The 18,813-nt window shown below is 41.8% G+C and overlaps 2 protein-coding genes and 1 pseudogene across 2 annotated transcripts; 2 read left to right on the top strand and 1 right to left on the bottom strand.

Moving 5' to 3' along the window:
- Nucleotides 1-2,098: 2,098 nt before the first annotated feature.
- LOC109479938 (galactose-3-O-sulfotransferase 2-like) lies at nucleotides 2,099-4,902 on the bottom strand. Its single transcript, XM_019782014.1, has 3 exons — nucleotides 4,554-4,902; nucleotides 3,827-3,959; nucleotides 2,099-3,446 (listed from the first exon to the last, which is right to left on the bottom strand). The coding sequence occupies exons 1-3, from the start codon at nucleotides 4,739-4,741 to the stop codon at nucleotides 2,418-2,420; spliced, it is 1,350 nt and encodes a 449-aa protein (XP_019637573.1). The 5' UTR covers nucleotides 4,742-4,902; the 3' UTR covers nucleotides 2,099-2,417.
- A 2,159-nt stretch (nucleotides 4,903-7,061) lies between these two features.
- LOC109479974 lies at nucleotides 7,062-14,526 on the top strand (annotated as a pseudogene).
- A 700-nt stretch (nucleotides 14,527-15,226) lies between these two features.
- On the top strand, nucleotides 15,227-18,356 carry LOC109479947. Its single transcript, XM_019782027.1, has 5 exons — nucleotides 15,227-15,393; nucleotides 16,069-16,273; nucleotides 16,740-16,915; nucleotides 17,487-17,615; nucleotides 17,901-18,356. Exons 1-5 carry the CDS (start codon nucleotides 15,283-15,285, stop codon nucleotides 18,234-18,236), a joined length of 957 nt encoding a protein of 318 aa, XP_019637586.1. The 5' UTR covers nucleotides 15,227-15,282; the 3' UTR covers nucleotides 18,237-18,356.
- Nucleotides 18,357-18,813: the final 457 nt, after the last annotated feature.

The following is an 18,813-nucleotide window of genomic DNA, read 5'->3' as shown; positions in this document are numbered from 1 at the left end:
GACAAGAAACAATAGGTAGATCACCAGAATATGGAGGCGCTATTTCATCATCTACAGAAAGACCCTGAAAGCGTTTCCGACCGACCTCACCCTGTTGATTTATGGTTTCTGAAGCTTATTACAGTTTAATAACGCCATCAGTGCCACACTCGCGTGAGGACCTTAACGTAACAACGTTGTAACCGTCAAATCTTCCTCCTCTTGGTGTCACTCATCCCCGCAAGTCGCCGGTCCCCCGTGCCCTTCTCCCGTCACGCGCACAGTCAGGGGATGAGCGGGAGTTACTAAACATCTAAATCTAGACATCAGAGGCTAAACGTGCCTCTAGAGACCGGGGAGTGACTGATGCGAGAGGCAAGATATCACCATCTGTGTCATAGACTACATCAACTCTGTCCTCAGTACTGTCTATCTTTCGCATACATCTTAAAAGGGTATCCTATCTGATTTATAACTCCGTAGAGATGTGAACTGGTGGCTATGAAAAGCACAAGTTCTCTTTAGGAACAAGCATCTAAATAAAATATATTTGCCATCATTGCCGAGGACATTTACAAGACATTTCGAAAGACATGTGCTAAATTATTACAATATTTGTAGCCGACAGGTTGTTGATCATTTCATATTGGAGACATGGTAGGTTAATAGTTATAAATGCAGATGTTAGCAGGGCGTTTGGATAGAAGGTACATTTTATTTTTATATTAGTCACATTTATCTATTGTGGATTGGGCAATAGCCAGAACGCTTACAAAGAGCCCTCTTCTCACAATGAAAAAAAAACATGTTCTGTATGTACTGGGCACACCCCAGAATTCATTCTGCAACTGAAGAGGTATCTAATACCCAACATACGTTCTCAGACATTGACGGATTGCCAAGAGTTGTATGTATGTAACCTTGAAGCATCCTCCTGACTATTTCATTACGTGAAGATATCCAGCTCCCAAGGTTTATCTGTAGGAAGGGCCGTTGGCGTTTCTTGCAAAGCCTCTGCCGAATGTCGACTCTGAAACTGGGCGATAACATAACCATGTACCAAGAGTACACAGAAAAAAACACAACTGATCCTGTGTAAAACATATCTTGCAAAAAGCCATCAAGATCATTCAGTGATCATCAAAATATGAAGTACCCAAGAGAGGTAAAATCTGCATAGCGGATATGAATTTGCAGGAGTAGCAATGATCGAGTGCGTGATCGACTGCTCCTTGGGCGAAATCTTGGCAATTATCATGTATCCATGTCACAACATAGACTAATGATAGAGCTGAAATGGTTGCCAACTTGACTAAATTTCTCAACAACATTGCAGAATATGATACAGGAACGCGGTGGAAAAGCAACATATACTAGTATAGGTGTCACATCTGTATGGAATACTTTGATTGAGACAATTTCAAGGTATGGCACAACTGCTTGATTTTTCCCTCATAATATGTTCTAGCAAACCATTATAACAATACGTTAACACCAAAAATGATACTTTTTGCAATTTCTGCCGCTAGTTTGCTTTAATTTGCCTGCCGTCCTTGACTCAGCTGACGACCTCGGTGCCCTCGGGTCAAAGATGAATAACATCCTAACAAGGCCGTCTCCCGAGGGACGGGATTAGTGCTGGCTGTCTAGCAGATCGCGTCGCCGATATGTGCTACTTACTGAAACTCCTGTCACTCATTCAGAACCTTCCCCCGACCACAGAACAAAAAAAAATTGAAAATCAACTCACATCATCCACTACAGTATAAGGACTACATGAGGGATCGGGATCCTAACATATAATGTCTTTCTGAGCAGCTTTAGATGACCATCAATTTACTGTAATTTTAGCGCAAAGTCACTTTGGTACCAAACGTGTAGTAAAAAGGCTTACGAACCTTTCAAAAAGTTTGCCTGGTTGACAAGATTTAAATTTGATTTCTGAGGAAATGACACACTTCGGCTACCTCTAGATCACAAAGATCTTACAGCCAATTTCTAGCGCTACTGTGACCATAAGCGGTGAAGTAGAGTCATGGACACGCAGTCTGTGTACTGTCGTTTACTTTCCAAAGTGCATCCAGACACTATTCACGAGCACCATCTAGCCGTTCTTTCCAGTATTGCACTTAGTTTCATTGCGAACTAAACACCACATACAAACAAGCATGTTGAAATTCGCATGATATATTTCCAAATCTGCAACTGTACAGCTCAGGCATTACGTCTGAACGAAACTTTGATAATGAATTGTAAAAAGAAATGGCTATATGTATGGGTGTTTCCTAATCTATCATATCATGATTATTAAACTAATTCAATGACTAAATCCAACATTTTAGATAAATATTTCTGTCCTTTATAGTATCTTTGGTCTTTTCATCCATAATTTTACAACGAATATCCACATCATCATTGTAATTTTAGGCGTTTTCCGTCTACCCTCCATGTTTCTTCTTATTTTTCCTATTTGCAATTTTCTGGAAGTTATGCTCCACTATGTCCTGCCATGTGATTGAATGCCGATTCAGCTTCTCGCTTTCCTTCTGAAACTGCTTCAGTCTCCCCTGCGCGTACATCGTGTAAAACAGTAGTTTCCTCAGCTCCACTGTGAATAGATTCAAGAGTTTACAAAACAACAGGTCGATCTCGAATCGTGCTGACCATTTCGTTTGTGGAAAAACCTTTGGGGGAACGCTGCCTTTGGATGCGATCTCGCAGTAGCTGGCTGCGACTGAATTCATTTGTTTGTATGCGGCGACTTCCTCGTGGAAGTCTACACCTTGTTGAGAAATTCTTCTCCACAGCGAGACGTTCCAGTACTCGTGCAGTGCATAATCCACGGCGCTGAATTTTCTATGGTTGCGCAGCGCCTTCTCCGATGGTGGCTTCGTCTTGTACTTATACGACCTTGACAGTGAAGGCCGGAGATATATGATATCCTTAACGTCCCAACACATCAGCCTCCGTAACATCACCATAGATTCGTCAAAATGTTCGAGGATGATAACGAAGAAGAACTCACGCCCCGTGCTCTGGACCCAGTCGTGTATCGCGGCCTCGTTGTCTGACAACCCCAGAGGAAAGCCCATCTCCGTGGACTGCCAGTTTCTGTACTTAGAGTAAGGCGCGTTCCTTCCGTCGCGATACGGCTTAGGCATCCGTCGCCAAGGGTCCAACAGGAAATTCTCAACGGGGTTGTGCGAAACAGAACCCCGCTTGTACCGCCTCTCGATGCCGTAGTAGTGGAACGTCGACGCCAGTTGCGACACCGGGCGACGCAAGACGGCCAGGTACACCACGTCTTCTTTCATGATGCTGTCCATGACGTCACGGTTGTAGACGGAGTGTTCTCCTAAGACTTCGAACTTTCCTTCCTTCAGGGCATGGTAGTCTTCAAGACGGAGCTGGAACGGGTGCCCCAGTACCACGGACATGCGGGGAATCACGGTGCTCAGGTTTCGTACCTGTGGACGAAGAAATGAATAAAAACGTCGGTTACGTGTCCTAATTCAACAATGATCATGCTGGTAGTACAGCAAAGGGAATTACAATGCTAGGGCAAAACGGATTGAGGAAAGGACAGTGAAAAGAAAGAGTCCTAAACTCAGAATTATAACCCATACTTGTAGTGTCCTGTTCTGAGTAACAATTCAAAAGAACGACACTGTATGGAAGGAACCACTACGTATACAGATTGATTGGGGGGGGGAGAAGTAAAAGAAGGTGCTACATCACAATGATACCTTCCTTGACGGAAAGGGCTAGCTAGTATAACAAACGTAAAAGAACAATACACGATCATTCTTAGAAAATCATCAAGTTAAAACCTCCCCGAGGCACGTACCACTGCCAGGCGGTGCATGATGGCGAGTGCAGTGGTACCTCCGGCCTTGTGTACCTTGATGAAAACAAACGTGGTCCGCGGTGACGTACACGTCTCGCCATGGCTCTGGGAGATCTCGTCTGTACTGGCGAGCCTAGAACAAGAAAAGTACATCTAGATCAGAATAAAACTCTTGCGAGGCTCAAAAATTCTGTCTGTAATTTTAATGAAAGCTCATCTGCGTTGGAAGAGTCCACTGTTAAAAGTTTAAGCTTAGTTCCAACACGAAAATGTGAGTCTTTTTTCGTGTTGTAACTAAGGCTTAAACTTTGGAACAATAACTCTGTAACTTGGTCGGAGTGATGATGTATCCACTTAGTGATTAAGTAATCTATGTTAGGGGGTCTCCAAAGGAAATGATTATTATGTAGGGGGTCCATTCTCTTTCTTTTTTCTTCTAATGTTGTGGTTGAACTTCCCTATCCGTTTATATTTAATATACGTTATGACATTAATGTTCTACAATGCAAATTTCATAATTAAAGGCATACTATACCATACTATACTATACTATACTATACTATACTATACTATACTATACTATACTATACTATACTATACTATACTCAAAGTGGCTGTGATCTCAGACGATTAAGATAGCGTACATATTAGCACATTTTACTTTGTACTTTCTATATGAAAGCATGAGGAAATTTTCCCCATAGAAATACAAACATGCATTACACACCATCTTCTCACACGCCCATGCTCCTGGTTTTCTATAGTCGGACATTGCCGAGTGTTCCTCGCTAGCGAGACGAGTTGTTTCCGGATACCAGACAAGCCGCGAGTGGAGCCATTCAGGCGCCAGATGTAGTAACCAACCAAAATGCAGCTGTTTAAGACCAGGAGTAGAAACAACTGGCTCTTGTTCATCGTCAGTCTGGAAACAAACGCGGTAATTATCTATCAATTACGTAACAAGCTGCCCTGTATTTATAAAGTCAATAGCAATTTTCACCGCGTCTAGTGATTAGAAGTAATATTGTCTTAAACCTTATAGTCTATTGCTATGCAGGGCTAAATCACGAAATCACTGAATGGTGAAGTCAATTTGTAAATTCCTATTTAAATCTTAACAATGAAATAATCCTCATTAAGGACAAGACCATCTTCACCGAGTTAATGTAACACTCAATGTCATCTCAGGTTATAAACGACATGAGACGAATTTCATTTTGAAACTAGAGTTCCCCGATCTCATACCTTCAGCTGCAGTACCATACCAAGCCGCTAGGGGGTCCAAAATCTAATCATTTGGAGGTCTTATGAAGACCTACCCACCTACAAAGTATCAAAACAAGTCATGTAAGCCTTTTCAATCTATCGTGTCCACAGACACACACACACACATACGCGAACGCCTCTGAAAACATAACATTAACATTCTTGGCGAAGGTAAGAAAAAATATGCCTATGGATTAAGAATTATGAAGACATGTTGGATTAAATGTTGATTAAATGTTGCCTGTGCACTTCTGATTTTATAAAAGCTGACTGAAAACACGTTACCTTGAAATCTTTGGGAGGATATGGCCGTGTGTTGTGCTTACGCGTCATTTCAAGTGACATGCGACACTAGGTGGTCTAACAGGTTCTAGATTGACCTTCTCCTTACAGTTCAAAGGTCAGAGATCATCACCACCAAAGTCTTACTAGTATTACATTGAGTCGAGTAGCTTACACCACGAATTGTTACTCAAACTACTGGATGGATTTTGAATAAAAACTATCAGACGTCATACATTCAAGGACCTTATCATACCAATTAGGTTCAGTGCAGGTAAGTTATATTTACTCAATATAAACAGTGGTGTCGAGCTTGTAGTATCAAGAACATTATATTAGTCTATATAAATGGCCTTGGTAGTATAAAATACGTATCAAACCATGGTTAGGTATCAAAATATGACACTCTACACAGTAAAGCCGATGATCTACAGGGTATTACTATCGAATAAATGCGATTATAGGATTTTTAACATGATAGATATCATGTCACAGCCTGGTTTTATGATATAAAGCACGCCTGACTTGTCTATGAATAATTGAGAAGCTCTACCATGCGCTGTTGCGCCTTGCTGTGGTGCTGAATTGTTGTGTGGCATTCCGGCGACCTTGAAACTAGTAGAGTATATATAGGTGTCAATTTTGATAAAGAGCTCATGTTTCAAGCTACAAGTACACCCGATCGGTATATACATCATATCATCATGTTGGAAAATTAGCTAATACTCATAATGTTCCTACATTTCTCTTTTGAAACATAGTGTGGTGATACTGAGTTAGCTCTACGTGTTCCTTGTGCGGTTGGGTTACCCGAAGTCAGCAAGTTTAGATTATGATTTTTTAACGTTTGATTGCAGACTGTCTGCCGTTTGATTATGTGCTGCTGAAATAAATTATATACTAGTATCAAAGAAGGTCTGACACATTCTATTTGGAATGGTCGTAAAGTTAGCAAATGTAAATGACTATCGAAGTCAGCATGTTCTGTATCTGTATCTATATCATAATCTGTACATCTGGTATAACTAAGGTTTTTAACCATGTTAGAACCACTCTTCGCCGCAACACAGTGCAGCTAATAATTATTCCTAAAGCCAAGGACGTTATATCTTGATATAAGCTATCTGGATGTCACGTTATTGTTAAAACAGACAACAAAATAAAACAGAACGACACATAGCGCGTCGACCACTAGCTATACGACCAGCAGGACGTTCATTCTGTAATTTCTGATCGATGATCTCTGATGAGAAGATCCGACATTATGATTCCTGAGAGGACTGTTCATGTCTAGGGTTACTGGCATAGGATATCAAAGAATGTCAGCTGTGCAGAACTCTTTTAGCAAATGCCATCAAAATGTCTATGACCAGATATAATCCTTGTGTGGACAGAACGACTCGTAGAGCGTAGAGCTAAGGCGACCAACAGGACGTTGACCCAAGACAAACACGTGATGATGACAACACGGATCGTTCCATTCGAGCTTGTTCAACTGAGCTAAACGATTTCACAAACAGTGCGGACATGTCAATATTACCACTACATGTACAGACCCCTAACAACACGTTCGGGAATTGAAACTCGAACCGAATTGTATGGATTTGAATAGTGTTTACGTGAACAAGTGCATGTACTATTAGACTACCTACTGAGCCTAACCTATGACCGTATCCAGGGTAACAAGTGTCGTCGTCAGCAGGTGGATAAGGTTTTGCGGGTGACTGTGAGTCATACCTGTACGCACTGCAGCGACGTCTGCACGGTTTCTCGCCTGTTCCTGAGGGAATGACAGTACGTAAGCTCCGTTTGTAGTTCTCTGCCCACATGAACACACACACTAACACGACCGTGTTTAGAAATGTATTTTAAAGAGGCTTCTGAAGATGTTTCTGTTTGTTACTCACAAGTAGGTTAGAAATTATTTACCATGCATGTCGCACAGGTGCCTAAGTTTTTACTGAATGGTATCACAGAAAATGTGGGCGTGACAGATGGCTGTATGTCGGTCTAAATTGTTCATGCCACTTATTTGAATACTCGTTGACGGGAAAACAGACAAATTGAAGTAAAAAAAAATCATAGAAAATGCTATTTTACGTCTCAGAGGACCTCAGGTAGTTCTAGTTACCCCTTGTTATTGATATGCATGAAGAATGGAAGGACACAAAGGGGGTTCAATCAAAGTTGGTAGAACCCACTCGGACACTGAGATTTAGAGAAAACATACATGTTATATGTTGGATGGATTCCTACATAAGGATTTGATTTGCTACCGCCTGCACAATGCACAAGGACAGTGTTTAGAGTAGAATAGACTGATACATCCGGGTGAACTTGATACTTGGGTGAACGAAATGGACGTGACCAGAAATACTAAGTAAACCTTTTATGAACAGAACGACCGATAGAGCCAATCTCCTGAGCTAGGCGACCAGCAGGTCGTTAAAAGCGTTGACCCTAATCACGTATCTATCGAGTCACGGTTCAGTGTGGTTTGTTTTTCCAGAGACGCACGATGCCCTGTACCACGCGTTGCGGCGGCCCTATGACGGAAGACCGACGGGCTGCAATCGGGCAGCTCAGACGGTTCCAGTGCGGTATTCTGGTGACTTTCATCCTGGCCGCGAGCTGCCTGGGCGCCATGATTACCTGCGGCATGGTGATCGTCAAGCCGATCACGGAGACTAACTCTCTAGAGTTCGAGGAGACAACTTGCACCACAACCATGGCTAACTTTACTGGTAAGTGTGTGAATAATTAATGAACAATCTTTACTGCATACTCTTGCCCAGATGGGCTAAATGCACATGCTACCAAATGAGGTCTAGAGGTATTGAACATTGAGACGCTACAGTCTAATGCTAAGTACTAGTAATTCTGTGATAGATAGACACTATGTATCATCTACTATTAGTCACAGTTTCTTCTCTAGTTAAGCTTTGAAACGAAAATAAGAAGAACTAGAAAAGTAGCATTTGCAAAGCAAATGGATAATGTTTCTGCTCAGTTAACTCTTACTCAAACACCATCACATGTATGGGAAACGAGTCCAACTTCGTCCTGCAATGAAACCAACTGCTACAGCACCAGTTACCATGATGACAGACTTCTGGTCCAGGTCATTGACCTTATGTGCTTGGAACGGAAGAAGAAACTGAGCAAAAAAAAAACAATATATTTTCCTTCTACGAACTCAAGGTTAGCATAAATGTACGTTAACTTAAGCTTCTTTAAATCACTTAACGTGCATTCTTTGCTTGTTTAGGTGAGGACGTCGACTGTAAATGTGGGAAGCACTGTCACTCCTCGTTTCCATGTCTGCGCATCGTTGTGTCTTATGCTGATGACGACGGCGCCACGTTCAGCGGGGTCTTGTACGAAGACGAGAAAAGGCTGAACAAACATGGGCACAAGGGCGAGGTACGTCATCAGAACTTTGCACTCACGTGACTATGACGTCAGGAGTGTTCGCCATGCTTGACGGTTAAAACTGGAAGTTTATATAGGAAATAAGGAAATATGTGTACGCTATACCATGAGATATCATTACTCGGACGTAATTATATGTTTGAGATAGCAGTTTGGTTTCGTACTTTTATTGTATAACGACATCATTTTCCCACCAGTTTTGATCATTGCTAGATTCATGAGATCTATGTATAGGGCAGCATTTATAATCAGGTGTTACTACAAACAAGAACTAATTACAAAGATAAAAGAACAACAGAGACAAACACCGACATTCTGATCCCTGTGTTCAGGATTTCCAGTGTGTGACGGCACCTTGTGACCGCAGCGTAAGATTCAACGAGGAAGAAGTCGACAGATTCAAAGACAAATTCCCTGTAGGAACGTCCTTCAAGTGCCTGTACAACCCTGACAACACCAACGTGAGTATTACTGGTGTAGATGCGTTGATAAACATACGGGGGTACATGTTGGAATGTGTTGCAGTTAGGACCAAGTTGACAACATTCTAGTAGATAAATGTAGATTTGTTCAAGGAGGTTTATGATTTTCACCTCCTTGATTTGTTCTAAAATTTATAACTTCATAGAAGGTACATCATGATGTTTACATCATGATCTCTCGTTTTTGTTCATTTCAAGTTGCACTAAAACTAAATTGCACTGTGTTTCTTTCTTTCTGGTTACAGCAAGTCCTGGTAAGGAGGCTCTACACGTGGAATGACATGTTCCACTCCATGTTCTGGAGCACGCTGGGGTTCCTCCTCCTTATCAGCCTCCTGGTGTACTTCATCTTCAAGTGTAAGGGTACAGCCAGGAAGCTGTCCAGGCTGCCCGTAGTCATGCCACAGGCCCAGGGTGTACACACAACCGGCCAGTTCCTGCCACCCCCCTATCCAGGAGGACCAGCCCCCTACCCCCAGGGGCCGCAGTCAGCCCCCTGCCCGTACCCCCAGGCGCTGCAGCCGCCCCCTTACAGCAACATCGACTCCAAAGGCGAGAAGGGGTTTACATTCAACTGAATCAACAGATCCGTCAAAACATGCTGTATTTAACATATCGGTAGACCCATTTAGTGCTCCCTGTAGTTGTGTTACGAGTAGTAGTTTAGATGGCAAGGACCTATTGGGTACCGATATGTAGATTTGCAGCTTTGTTTACGTTGATGATTATAATTCACTCCAAAATTAAAGATTTTCAAAGTCTGTATTCGTAAGATGGATAATCACATATATTAAAGCGCTTCAAGGAGCTGTAAAGTATATTTTCACGTACTAAGGTTTCTACCAAGTTCTCCAAAATGCTTTGGCAGAGCTAAGGGCATTTTACAACGCACTGTATTTGTATACACATACTGGTACAGGAACTTGATTTATGCGGGTTTTCATATGTATATATTACATGCATATTGCAGTAGGTAGTATCATTGTACAGAACGAATATATATATATATATGTTGGGCAATTCAGGCAAAACTCAACAAAAGGATAGTAGGTTTCCACTCAAATGTTGCTTTCTTCATGTCAGACTATATACAGCTACACATTACTGAACATTGACATCTAGATTTGAAAATAACGTGCTTGCGTTAACTTTGTACACGCCTATTTTTTCGTATACACAGGGGATTTTCCCGGGATCAGTATAACTAAGCATTATGTTCATGTACGACATATAACATATACACTGCCTCTAGTGTATGTTGTTTTGATTTTAAATGTAAAACCATGGGATGTTTTATGCTGTATTGCATCAGTAAAACCCATGCAAGATTGATTATCCTATTTTGTCATTATATTCCCGGAGTGTGTGGATAGGAAATAATGAAATCTAACCTTCTTGTGATATTTTCTTACAATATATCCAATCTAAGCATAGGCACAAGAGGAAAACCTATCTGCCACCAGATAAATGAAGACCATATAGCATGTTCAAGACAAAAGATACAAAAACCGAAGGTTCTGGTGCAGTACAGCTACCAGGAGACCCATATTTGGCCTTGACCTTTGCCTTTCCAAGACCTCGTATCCGCAGACCAAATATCATCACAATCCATAAAGGCTTCCTTTATTTACGCTGACCACAAATATGCGAAAACACAGACACACACCCACAAACATGCCGAAAACAGTACCTCCAATTTTTATGGAGTTAATAATAATTGAAGAGGGAATAATCACAAATCATTCTTCAGTACATGTGGACGACTCAGCAACGGGACCATATAAGCACGTCTACCAAGAGCCAGTCGACCTACAGCACGTTGACCCCAACTCTGAGCACTTATCCGTAACAAAGGGAGACAGCGTCCTCAAGTGACGATTAGTCATCCCATTTTGTAGAACGTTTTAACGTCGAAGCGCACACGTTTGTTTTCTCAGCTTGAGCCTGCAGCTACAAGAGTAAGTCGTCTTCATACTCTTTTGATGTAAGCTTTGACTCCTTAAATTTGAATATGGATACAAGAGAGTGTTTCTTCTTCTTTTGTTGACTACGCCACAAATATAGCATCCAGGTATGTACAGGTATAGGTATGTGCTCGAATTCTCTCGAAGGAGAACTTTTATTGCTATATAACAATATATTGTTTGTCTCACCGACTGAATACTGGCAACGGTCTTCAGGGGCATATTTTTTTAACACAGCTTGAACTAAAAAGCTAATTTTACGTTAAAATGTTAGAGGACCGTTCAAAATGAAAAGGGGACAGGTGTAATTGCAGTTGCCATGACCAGGCGTAAATGATGCGTAAAGAAGAAGTGAACCGAAAACAAAACCCGAACCAGAATTTTGGGAGAAAACCTGTTCCTCCTAAGATTGAACGGTATCTTTATCTCATGATTACATGATATTTTTATCAAGGGACATTTGTATGCGTTTCTCTTGAATATAAACCGAATATCGGATAGAGATTCAGTCTAAATGTTTAAATGCATTCGTCCATATTTACGGAACCAAGGTCGAAAGAATACAATAGACCTTCTCAAATAGTCCCCTGGGAGAGATACTGTTCAAAGTAGGTATTAAATGGCTTTAAAGGGAGGCTTTCAAAATATTTTTATTTGCTCTTTTCAGACAAAAAGGAGCATTTTATACCAATCTGATGCTTTAAGTTTCCTCTGAAGAATTGTTCTCAAATGACTTTTTTTTCTTTCTATACACTGCAAGATGGACAAACAACAATCCGCGTTAGGGCAGTACAACATGTACAAAATGTGGCTGATCGTAGCCATATCTGTAACGGCAGGTTGTGTGGCGGCCATCGTTGTCTGTGGGATCGTCATCGTCAAACCCATCGTGGAGACGAACTCTCTCGAGTTCAAGGAAACAACGTGTACAACAACAAGGAGTTATTTCACTGGTGAGGGCCACTTTTGTATCCTTTATATATAGAATTCAGTAATGCATGATGAATACAGGCGTGGCTATGGTAGTTATGTCTGTATGCATGTTTCAACATGAATGTGCCCACTAAGGACACGTGCCCTCACATCATTTTTCATTGCAGATAGATATAGAAATTGACCAAATAGACAGATAACATGCCAATGAGTTAGTCCGCTAAGAGTAAGAAGTACAGTTTGTCTTTCTGGCATGTCAGCTAAGTCTCCACCAGACTTCTTTTGCAGGCGCATAAATAAATAGTAGAAATCGGCCTAAAAAGGGAACATAGCTGGCCAGAGAAGGTGGCCCAATTTGCCTGCCTTTTTGGTCAATTTCTACTATTTATTCAGCCTGCAAAAGAAGTCTGTTGGAGACTATGTCAACTGTCTTATTTGGCCATTTTTCTACTCTTTCTAGCAGTGATGATGAAGCCTGGTACGTTTTCGTCTCTCTTCTCGGTTCTCTAACATGTTGTTGTTGTTGCTGTAGGTAGGGACATAGCCTGTGACTGCGGTAAGAACTGTAAGTCCACCTACCCCTGTCTGCACATCACCGTGTCGTACACTGATGAACACCGGGCCACACACAGCGGTGTTCTGTTCGACACCGAACAGCGGCTGAACCAAGATGGACACAGTGACGAGGTGCTTTGGTTTAAGACTTACCACGTGTCTACTGTGTCATGTCTAGTTGAATAAGATGTAATCACGCACATTTACATCTACTAGCCTATCCTGGAATCTATTCTTTTCCGGCTTGTCCATATGGAGTAGGTTGACAGCACTTGGGTGGGCTGAAGATTGACAGAAAAAATGACAGGAGGTCAAAAAGTCAGACACAGGAAATGGCTTTGAACACGTCTTTTAACAGCTGCCAGAATTGGGGGATTCGGGAAGCCAAGGATTGCACAATGGCCCGTCCAACACTTGCAGGAGGTCTGAAATATCTTTCTTGTTTTTCCTGGCCTGCAGGAGGTACAGTGTGCAACTGCACCTTGCGACAGGAGCAAGGCGGAGACCCGCAAAGAAGTCGAGCACTTCCAGGACACCCACGCCGCGGGGCAATCCTACAAGTGTCTCTACAACCCAGATAATACTGAGGTCAGCATCACCGTCCGCATTTAGATGATAGATACTAGTATAACAGTCAAACGTAGGTAGAGTGAGTGTCCATTCAACGAAGTCACTGTAGGCCACTACAATGGGTGAGTGGGGAAAATGATCGAAACGACACCAAAAGGTAACCGCAATGCCCTGTTGTATTCACACATAGGTCTCGGCGCATAGACATAGGACACCATACATTTTAGCCATTGTAGGGTCTTATTATGGAATTCATGTAATTGCATGTAAATGATATGTCATAAATCACAGTTTGGGATTTCGCGGTGATCAGATATTGAATTTTTACAACAGACACAGTCTTTGCCAAAATTCGTACCAGGATAAAGCTAGGTGAGCTCAGCTATGTGTGGGTTTCCTCATTTTTGTTTCGTGCAGCAAGTCCTGCTGAAGAGGCTATTCACGTGGGACGACATGTTTCACTCCATGCTGTGGAGCTCCATCGGATTCGTCATCTGTGCAGGTGTCACCGTCTACATCTACCTTCGGTGCAAGAAAGCAGGTGAGGACACCTTTTCCCTTACTCTACTTATGTGAAAATTAGTACCTAGCTTCAGTTAGGGACGTTTCTCAGAAAGGACGTTAAATGGGGCTCCCGTGTTTTAGGAGAACCACACCTCACGCACGTGAAAGAGCCCACAAGGAGATCAAACTTTGTTTCTGTTTCAAAGAGAATAGTTTCTGATTTATATAGCTATAGAATACAGAACCTGCGCATGTCATTTGTTACGGTTAAAAATTTATTCAGAAATGGGCCAGATATTCAAATTGCAAATAAGCGATGTTACTGAATAATTCAGTAGTGGTAGCATCTGCACTTAAGGTGGGCCATATACATGGCTAAGAACTTATGGGGTCTTCTAAAAGTACATGTTAACGTGTTATTTGTCCTGATATACATTCACATTCTAATTTCTCCACATGCACACTGGAATATAGGATCGCGGCTCACCGAGGTGTCCTTCTGAATAAACTCCGAGATGAAATCGTGCGCGTTATAATATCTGTTATCAGCATAGGTTATTTTGAACACTACTCACCCTCAATCTAATTCATACGATAGGTGTACGTGAAAGACATTTTGCTACGGCAATGTTAAAGAGGTAAGAACGAGAAAGTATTCCTATTTCAGAGTAACATTTCTTGTCTTTGGGCTCTCAGATGGCGGCGTGAATACCCTCTTCTGTTTTACTTTTCAACTTTCCTTAAAATGTTATGAACTACTGGTTTTTAAATGTGGACATGTAATAGAAATATCATAAAAAGTCCTACTTAATTTGAGGGTCAGTTGGAGGATGTTTTAACAATAACACCATCTATATTTGGATTTTCATTGTTTTAGAATGCGTCTTTAAAAGTTTATGACCCTTTATGTTGCTGTTGTTCAGATTGTACATCACTTACTATATTAATGCACGTGCGAATGAAGATAATCATGGTTTTAAATCCTTTTTCTTGATTATATGATAATGTTGAGTCGGGTCATATAATGCTGAGTGTTGTGATATTTAATATATATGCATGTCTTCATGGTATACCATGGAAATAAAAGTCCAATATTTTGCAACAAAATGTTGTTGCCATGCATCGTTAGAAGCCACACGTCTATTATTTAAAACATATCTATTTATAATTGAAACGTATGTAAAGAACATATCACATTTTTTACATGAAGATTTCGAATTGAACAAATTTGCATTTCGATGTCAGAAAGATTTGATGTTGTAATAAATCTATGCAAAATATGTCAATGTCGAAGCCACCTTATCACTAGTGCGTTGCAACAACGCCTACCTTTATTATGCGAATAGAATCGAATTTGAGTTAAATCAAGGTCAAATGTGACCCCTGAACGCCCCGAACACTCCCAGACACCAGACAACCACCGGCCAACCGTAGCCGAACCTCCCATCTACGTCCCTTGTGGTATCAGATGACTGCAACTATGGCAGCAACATCACGTGACACGTGGGGCGTGCGTAGCAGCCGACGGCACCGACCTGTGCGTTTTCGCGTTTTCTCGTGCGTCCCTGTGCTTCCAAAGGTAAGTACATTTTCAAATCTAGTACGTATTTCCTACGTGGACGTCTTTGCGTGTATCAAAAGGCATGAATGGCCCCAACAGTGTGGCTCTGTTCTATGAAAATGGCGTATGTATGTAACGTCAGGTGGGTCCTTGTACAATTCGACACGGATTGACAGGCTCTATGATATTCTTTCTCCTCATATTCCTCACAAACACGTTAGTTCCTCGTGATAGTGGTCAGAAAAGAACAGAAACGCACTGCTAAAGCTGCCTCAAGACCTCTGTGTCTGTATACACGGAACTGTCGACTTGTCACGGTGCCGACAGAGCGTGAATAGAAACAGGATACCAGATTACTCTTTTTAATCGATTTGCAGACAAGATCTTTGAACATTCTCGCTCCGTATACAACATCGTTATCCGTGAAAACAAGAATTTCATTACAGAACGTTCTTTCCCTTGCACGTTCGTCAGAAAAAATGGATTGAACATAGAGTTGACCTACTTGGTGTTGGTTACATAACCTCCTTGGCCAGAATAGCCTAGAAACTCGATAGTACACACCCATATTCACAAACAAAGGAAACATTCCTACTCAAAATCCCTAATACAATACCGGCCCTCTTAAGAATACAATACCTTTAAAGCAACAGAGCTACTCTCTAAATTTGTAAATGCCATTCTTCGTGTCAGGAACGCTACAAGATGGACCAAAGACGGGCTCTGGCCAAGAAGTATAAGGACTACAAGTGTTATGGCTGGCTGGTTGTGATGCTGGCGGCAGGTGCAGCGGCCAGTCTTATTGCCTGCGGAGTCATCATCGTCAAACCGATCGTGGAGACCAAGTCTCTGGAGTTTCAGCAGACAACGTGTACCACAACAACAGGTTATCTCACTGGTGAGTCTCACTTACTATTACGGATGATATACTAGTATACGTGTGTAGGCATTCCACGGTCACGTAAGACCAGGAAAGGTCATGTACTTCTTGTTTGTTTTTTACGCATCTGAGTTTTGAAACAAGTCTAGTATACACCGCTGTTGCGGTGAGTGGTTCAATGCAAAGCCTATACGACCACTTCTCGGCATTGAACTAGAAATATGATAGAAACATGGCTCTTGCTAGCGCCCTTTCACTCTGATGAAACTTTAAAGTTTACGGGTCAGGATATGTTGCTAGATATCACACACATTACTAGCACGTTACTTTAAAGCCAACTTTCTTGATATAGGGCGGTAGATTACTTGTGGCTGTGGTTAGAAATGCAGCCCCCAATATGTACATACGCCAGCACATCGATGCTAGTAATGTCCTTGCTGTGGCATATGTTGAAAACACGTTCTCTTGATTGTTCTGTTTTCAGGGCAGTACATTGGTTGTAGCTGTGGGAAGGACTGCCATTCTCAGTACCCCTGCCTGCGCATGACTGTGACGTACGTTCTGAACAATGACAACGCCGCTAACGCCACCAGTGGCACTATCGACGCTGTGCTATTCGACACTGAGCAAAGGCTGAACCACGATGGACACAAGGAAGAGGTGCCGGCTTAAGCTTAATCAAGTATACATGGCCAGGCTGTTTTCTTCAACACTTAGACCTTTGGCCGCGTGTAGATTTAATGAATAATGAGGGTGTCAATGTTTTTTAAGCAGTGATGGAAACAAGGCAGATATAGAAACTACTACACACGAATTAAACTCTGTTTTGTATCTAAAATGGTCCTTCATGGTCATATATAAGACTAAGTTGTTATGAATGCTTGTACATGTAACTACTAAAAACGTAGGGTCTTAATTATTGGCATTGGTACAGCAACTGTATTTCACTGTTGTTCTGTCCCTGTATCACATTCATGTTTGACTGTCGATAACGATCCTGCACTCAGTTTGTGACACCACCACAAAATACCAGAATGTTACGTTAAAAAATGGCTGACAGCAGCTGTGTGTTACAGCTTTTAAACACACTCGTACGTAAGACGTCATATTTTGATACCGCCACTTCTATACCATTAAAGCTGTCATAAGACAAGACAACACTTACAAATACAGTGAGTATATATTAGTATATATATTATGAAACCAACAAAGTGTTGACTGACATTTTCAGGCTTGGCAGTGCGTGACTGCACCGTGCGAACGTAACGCAGGTAGCAACAGCAGATCTGTACTGAACTTCAACTCCACCTATGGCGCTGGGAAAAACTACACATGCCTGTACCATCCAGACGCACCCACGGTCAGTACAAGTCATGTATTCTCAATCAATCAATCAGTACAAAATGTATACAACTGAATTATATGAACAAACTTTTCTATGTTTGAATATAATATTTATGATGATGATTGTACTTGTATGTATTGCTTTGTACGAAATCAGATACGTGATAGAAAATCCTTGGACATACATTTTATAATTTTAAGATTTTTCGGGCGGTTCCAATAGACAGTTGATTACCCAAAGCTGAGTGGACATAGCTTTACTGTTATTATTTTGTCTCAAGGTTTCCTTTTTTCACTGTAGAAAGTCCTGCTGAAGAGGTTGTTCACATGGGATCACATGTTCCACTCCATGCTGTGGAGCTCTGTCGGATTCGTCATCTTTTCCATCCTCTCACTCTACGTCTGCGATCAGTGTAAGAAGATCAAGGACAAGATGTCGTCCATACAAGTGGCAGTACCACCGGGTGCACCCATGGCAAGAAAGGGACACTTCCTGCCGCCGGGACCGCCTCCGGGACCGCCCCCGGCCTATCCTGGCACCGGCCAATCGGACCCAACAGCACTGCAGATGCAGCCTCCTCCGCCGCCTAGCGACCTGTACAAGACCGACTACTCCTCAGGGTTCTCATATAACTGAGTCTAGTATCTGTACAGATTGCTGATTAGATGCTCTCTATAGAACCAATACCATCGTAAAAGACAGAGAGTGTGTGTTTGTGTTTGTGTGAGTGTGTGTGTGTGTGTGTGTGTGTGTGTGTGTGTGTGTGTGTGTGTGTGTGTGTGTGTGTGTGTGTGTGCCAGCCAGTGTGTGTGTGCCAGCCAGTGTGTGTGTACGACGCTGTGTGTGCATACAATACTGTGTTATGTATATATATATGTATATACAAGGTTATAGCCTCTTTCGTGATCAGTCCGTATTGACCATAGTATTACACACGTGCTAATTGGTATCAGCCTCATCAGAGTATATTCTTGAGACTGTATAATAACATGCCACGATGATATAAGCTTATGCTGGTTTGTTGAGGTATATAATTGCGTTGTGGTCACTGCATCTAATAACCATTCATATTGTTGCTACGCTGTTCATAGCCATTGTTGCTATGCTGTTCATGCCTTCCACTATACAAATTTGTCGTCACAGCGTTGCCGTATAGCGCATAGAACAAGCAGAAAAGACAGGTGAATTGATGTGAGGAGCAATGTCACGACAA

Source organism: Branchiostoma belcheri, unplaced genomic scaffold (genome assembly GCF_001625305.1).
Source record: "Branchiostoma belcheri isolate BF01 breed outbred unplaced genomic scaffold, Haploidv18h27 scaffold5, whole genome shotgun sequence".
Taxonomy (NCBI): Eukaryota; Metazoa; Chordata; class Leptocardii; order Amphioxiformes; family Branchiostomatidae; genus Branchiostoma; species Branchiostoma belcheri.
This window is presented reverse-complemented; position numbering and strand designations above follow the sequence as displayed.

Excerpts from the sequence above, each read along its gene's own strand:
- LOC109479938 (XM_019782014.1), bottom strand. The coding sequence starts at position 4,741 with ATGAACAAGAGCCAGTTGTTTCTACTCCTGGTCTTAAACAGCTGCATT. Across the intron at positions 3,960-4,553 it reads CATGGGCGTGTGAGAAGATG|GCTCGCCAGTACAGACGAGA; the intron begins GTGTGTAATGCA and ends TTCTTGTTCTAG. Across the intron at positions 3,447-3,826 it reads TCATGCACCGCCTGGCAGTG|GTACGAAACCTGAGCACCGT; the intron begins GTACGTGCCTCG and ends CTTCGTCCACAG.
- LOC109479947 (XM_019782027.1), top strand. The coding sequence starts at position 15,283 with ATGACTGCAACTATGGCAGCAACATCACGTGACACGTGGGGCGTGCGT. Across the intron at positions 15,394-16,068 it reads GCGTCCCTGTGCTTCCAAAG|GAACGCTACAAGATGGACCA; the intron begins GTAAGTACATTT and ends TCTTCGTGTCAG. Across the intron at positions 16,274-16,739 it reads AACAACAGGTTATCTCACTG|GGCAGTACATTGGTTGTAGC; the intron begins GTGAGTCTCACT and ends TTCTGTTTTCAG.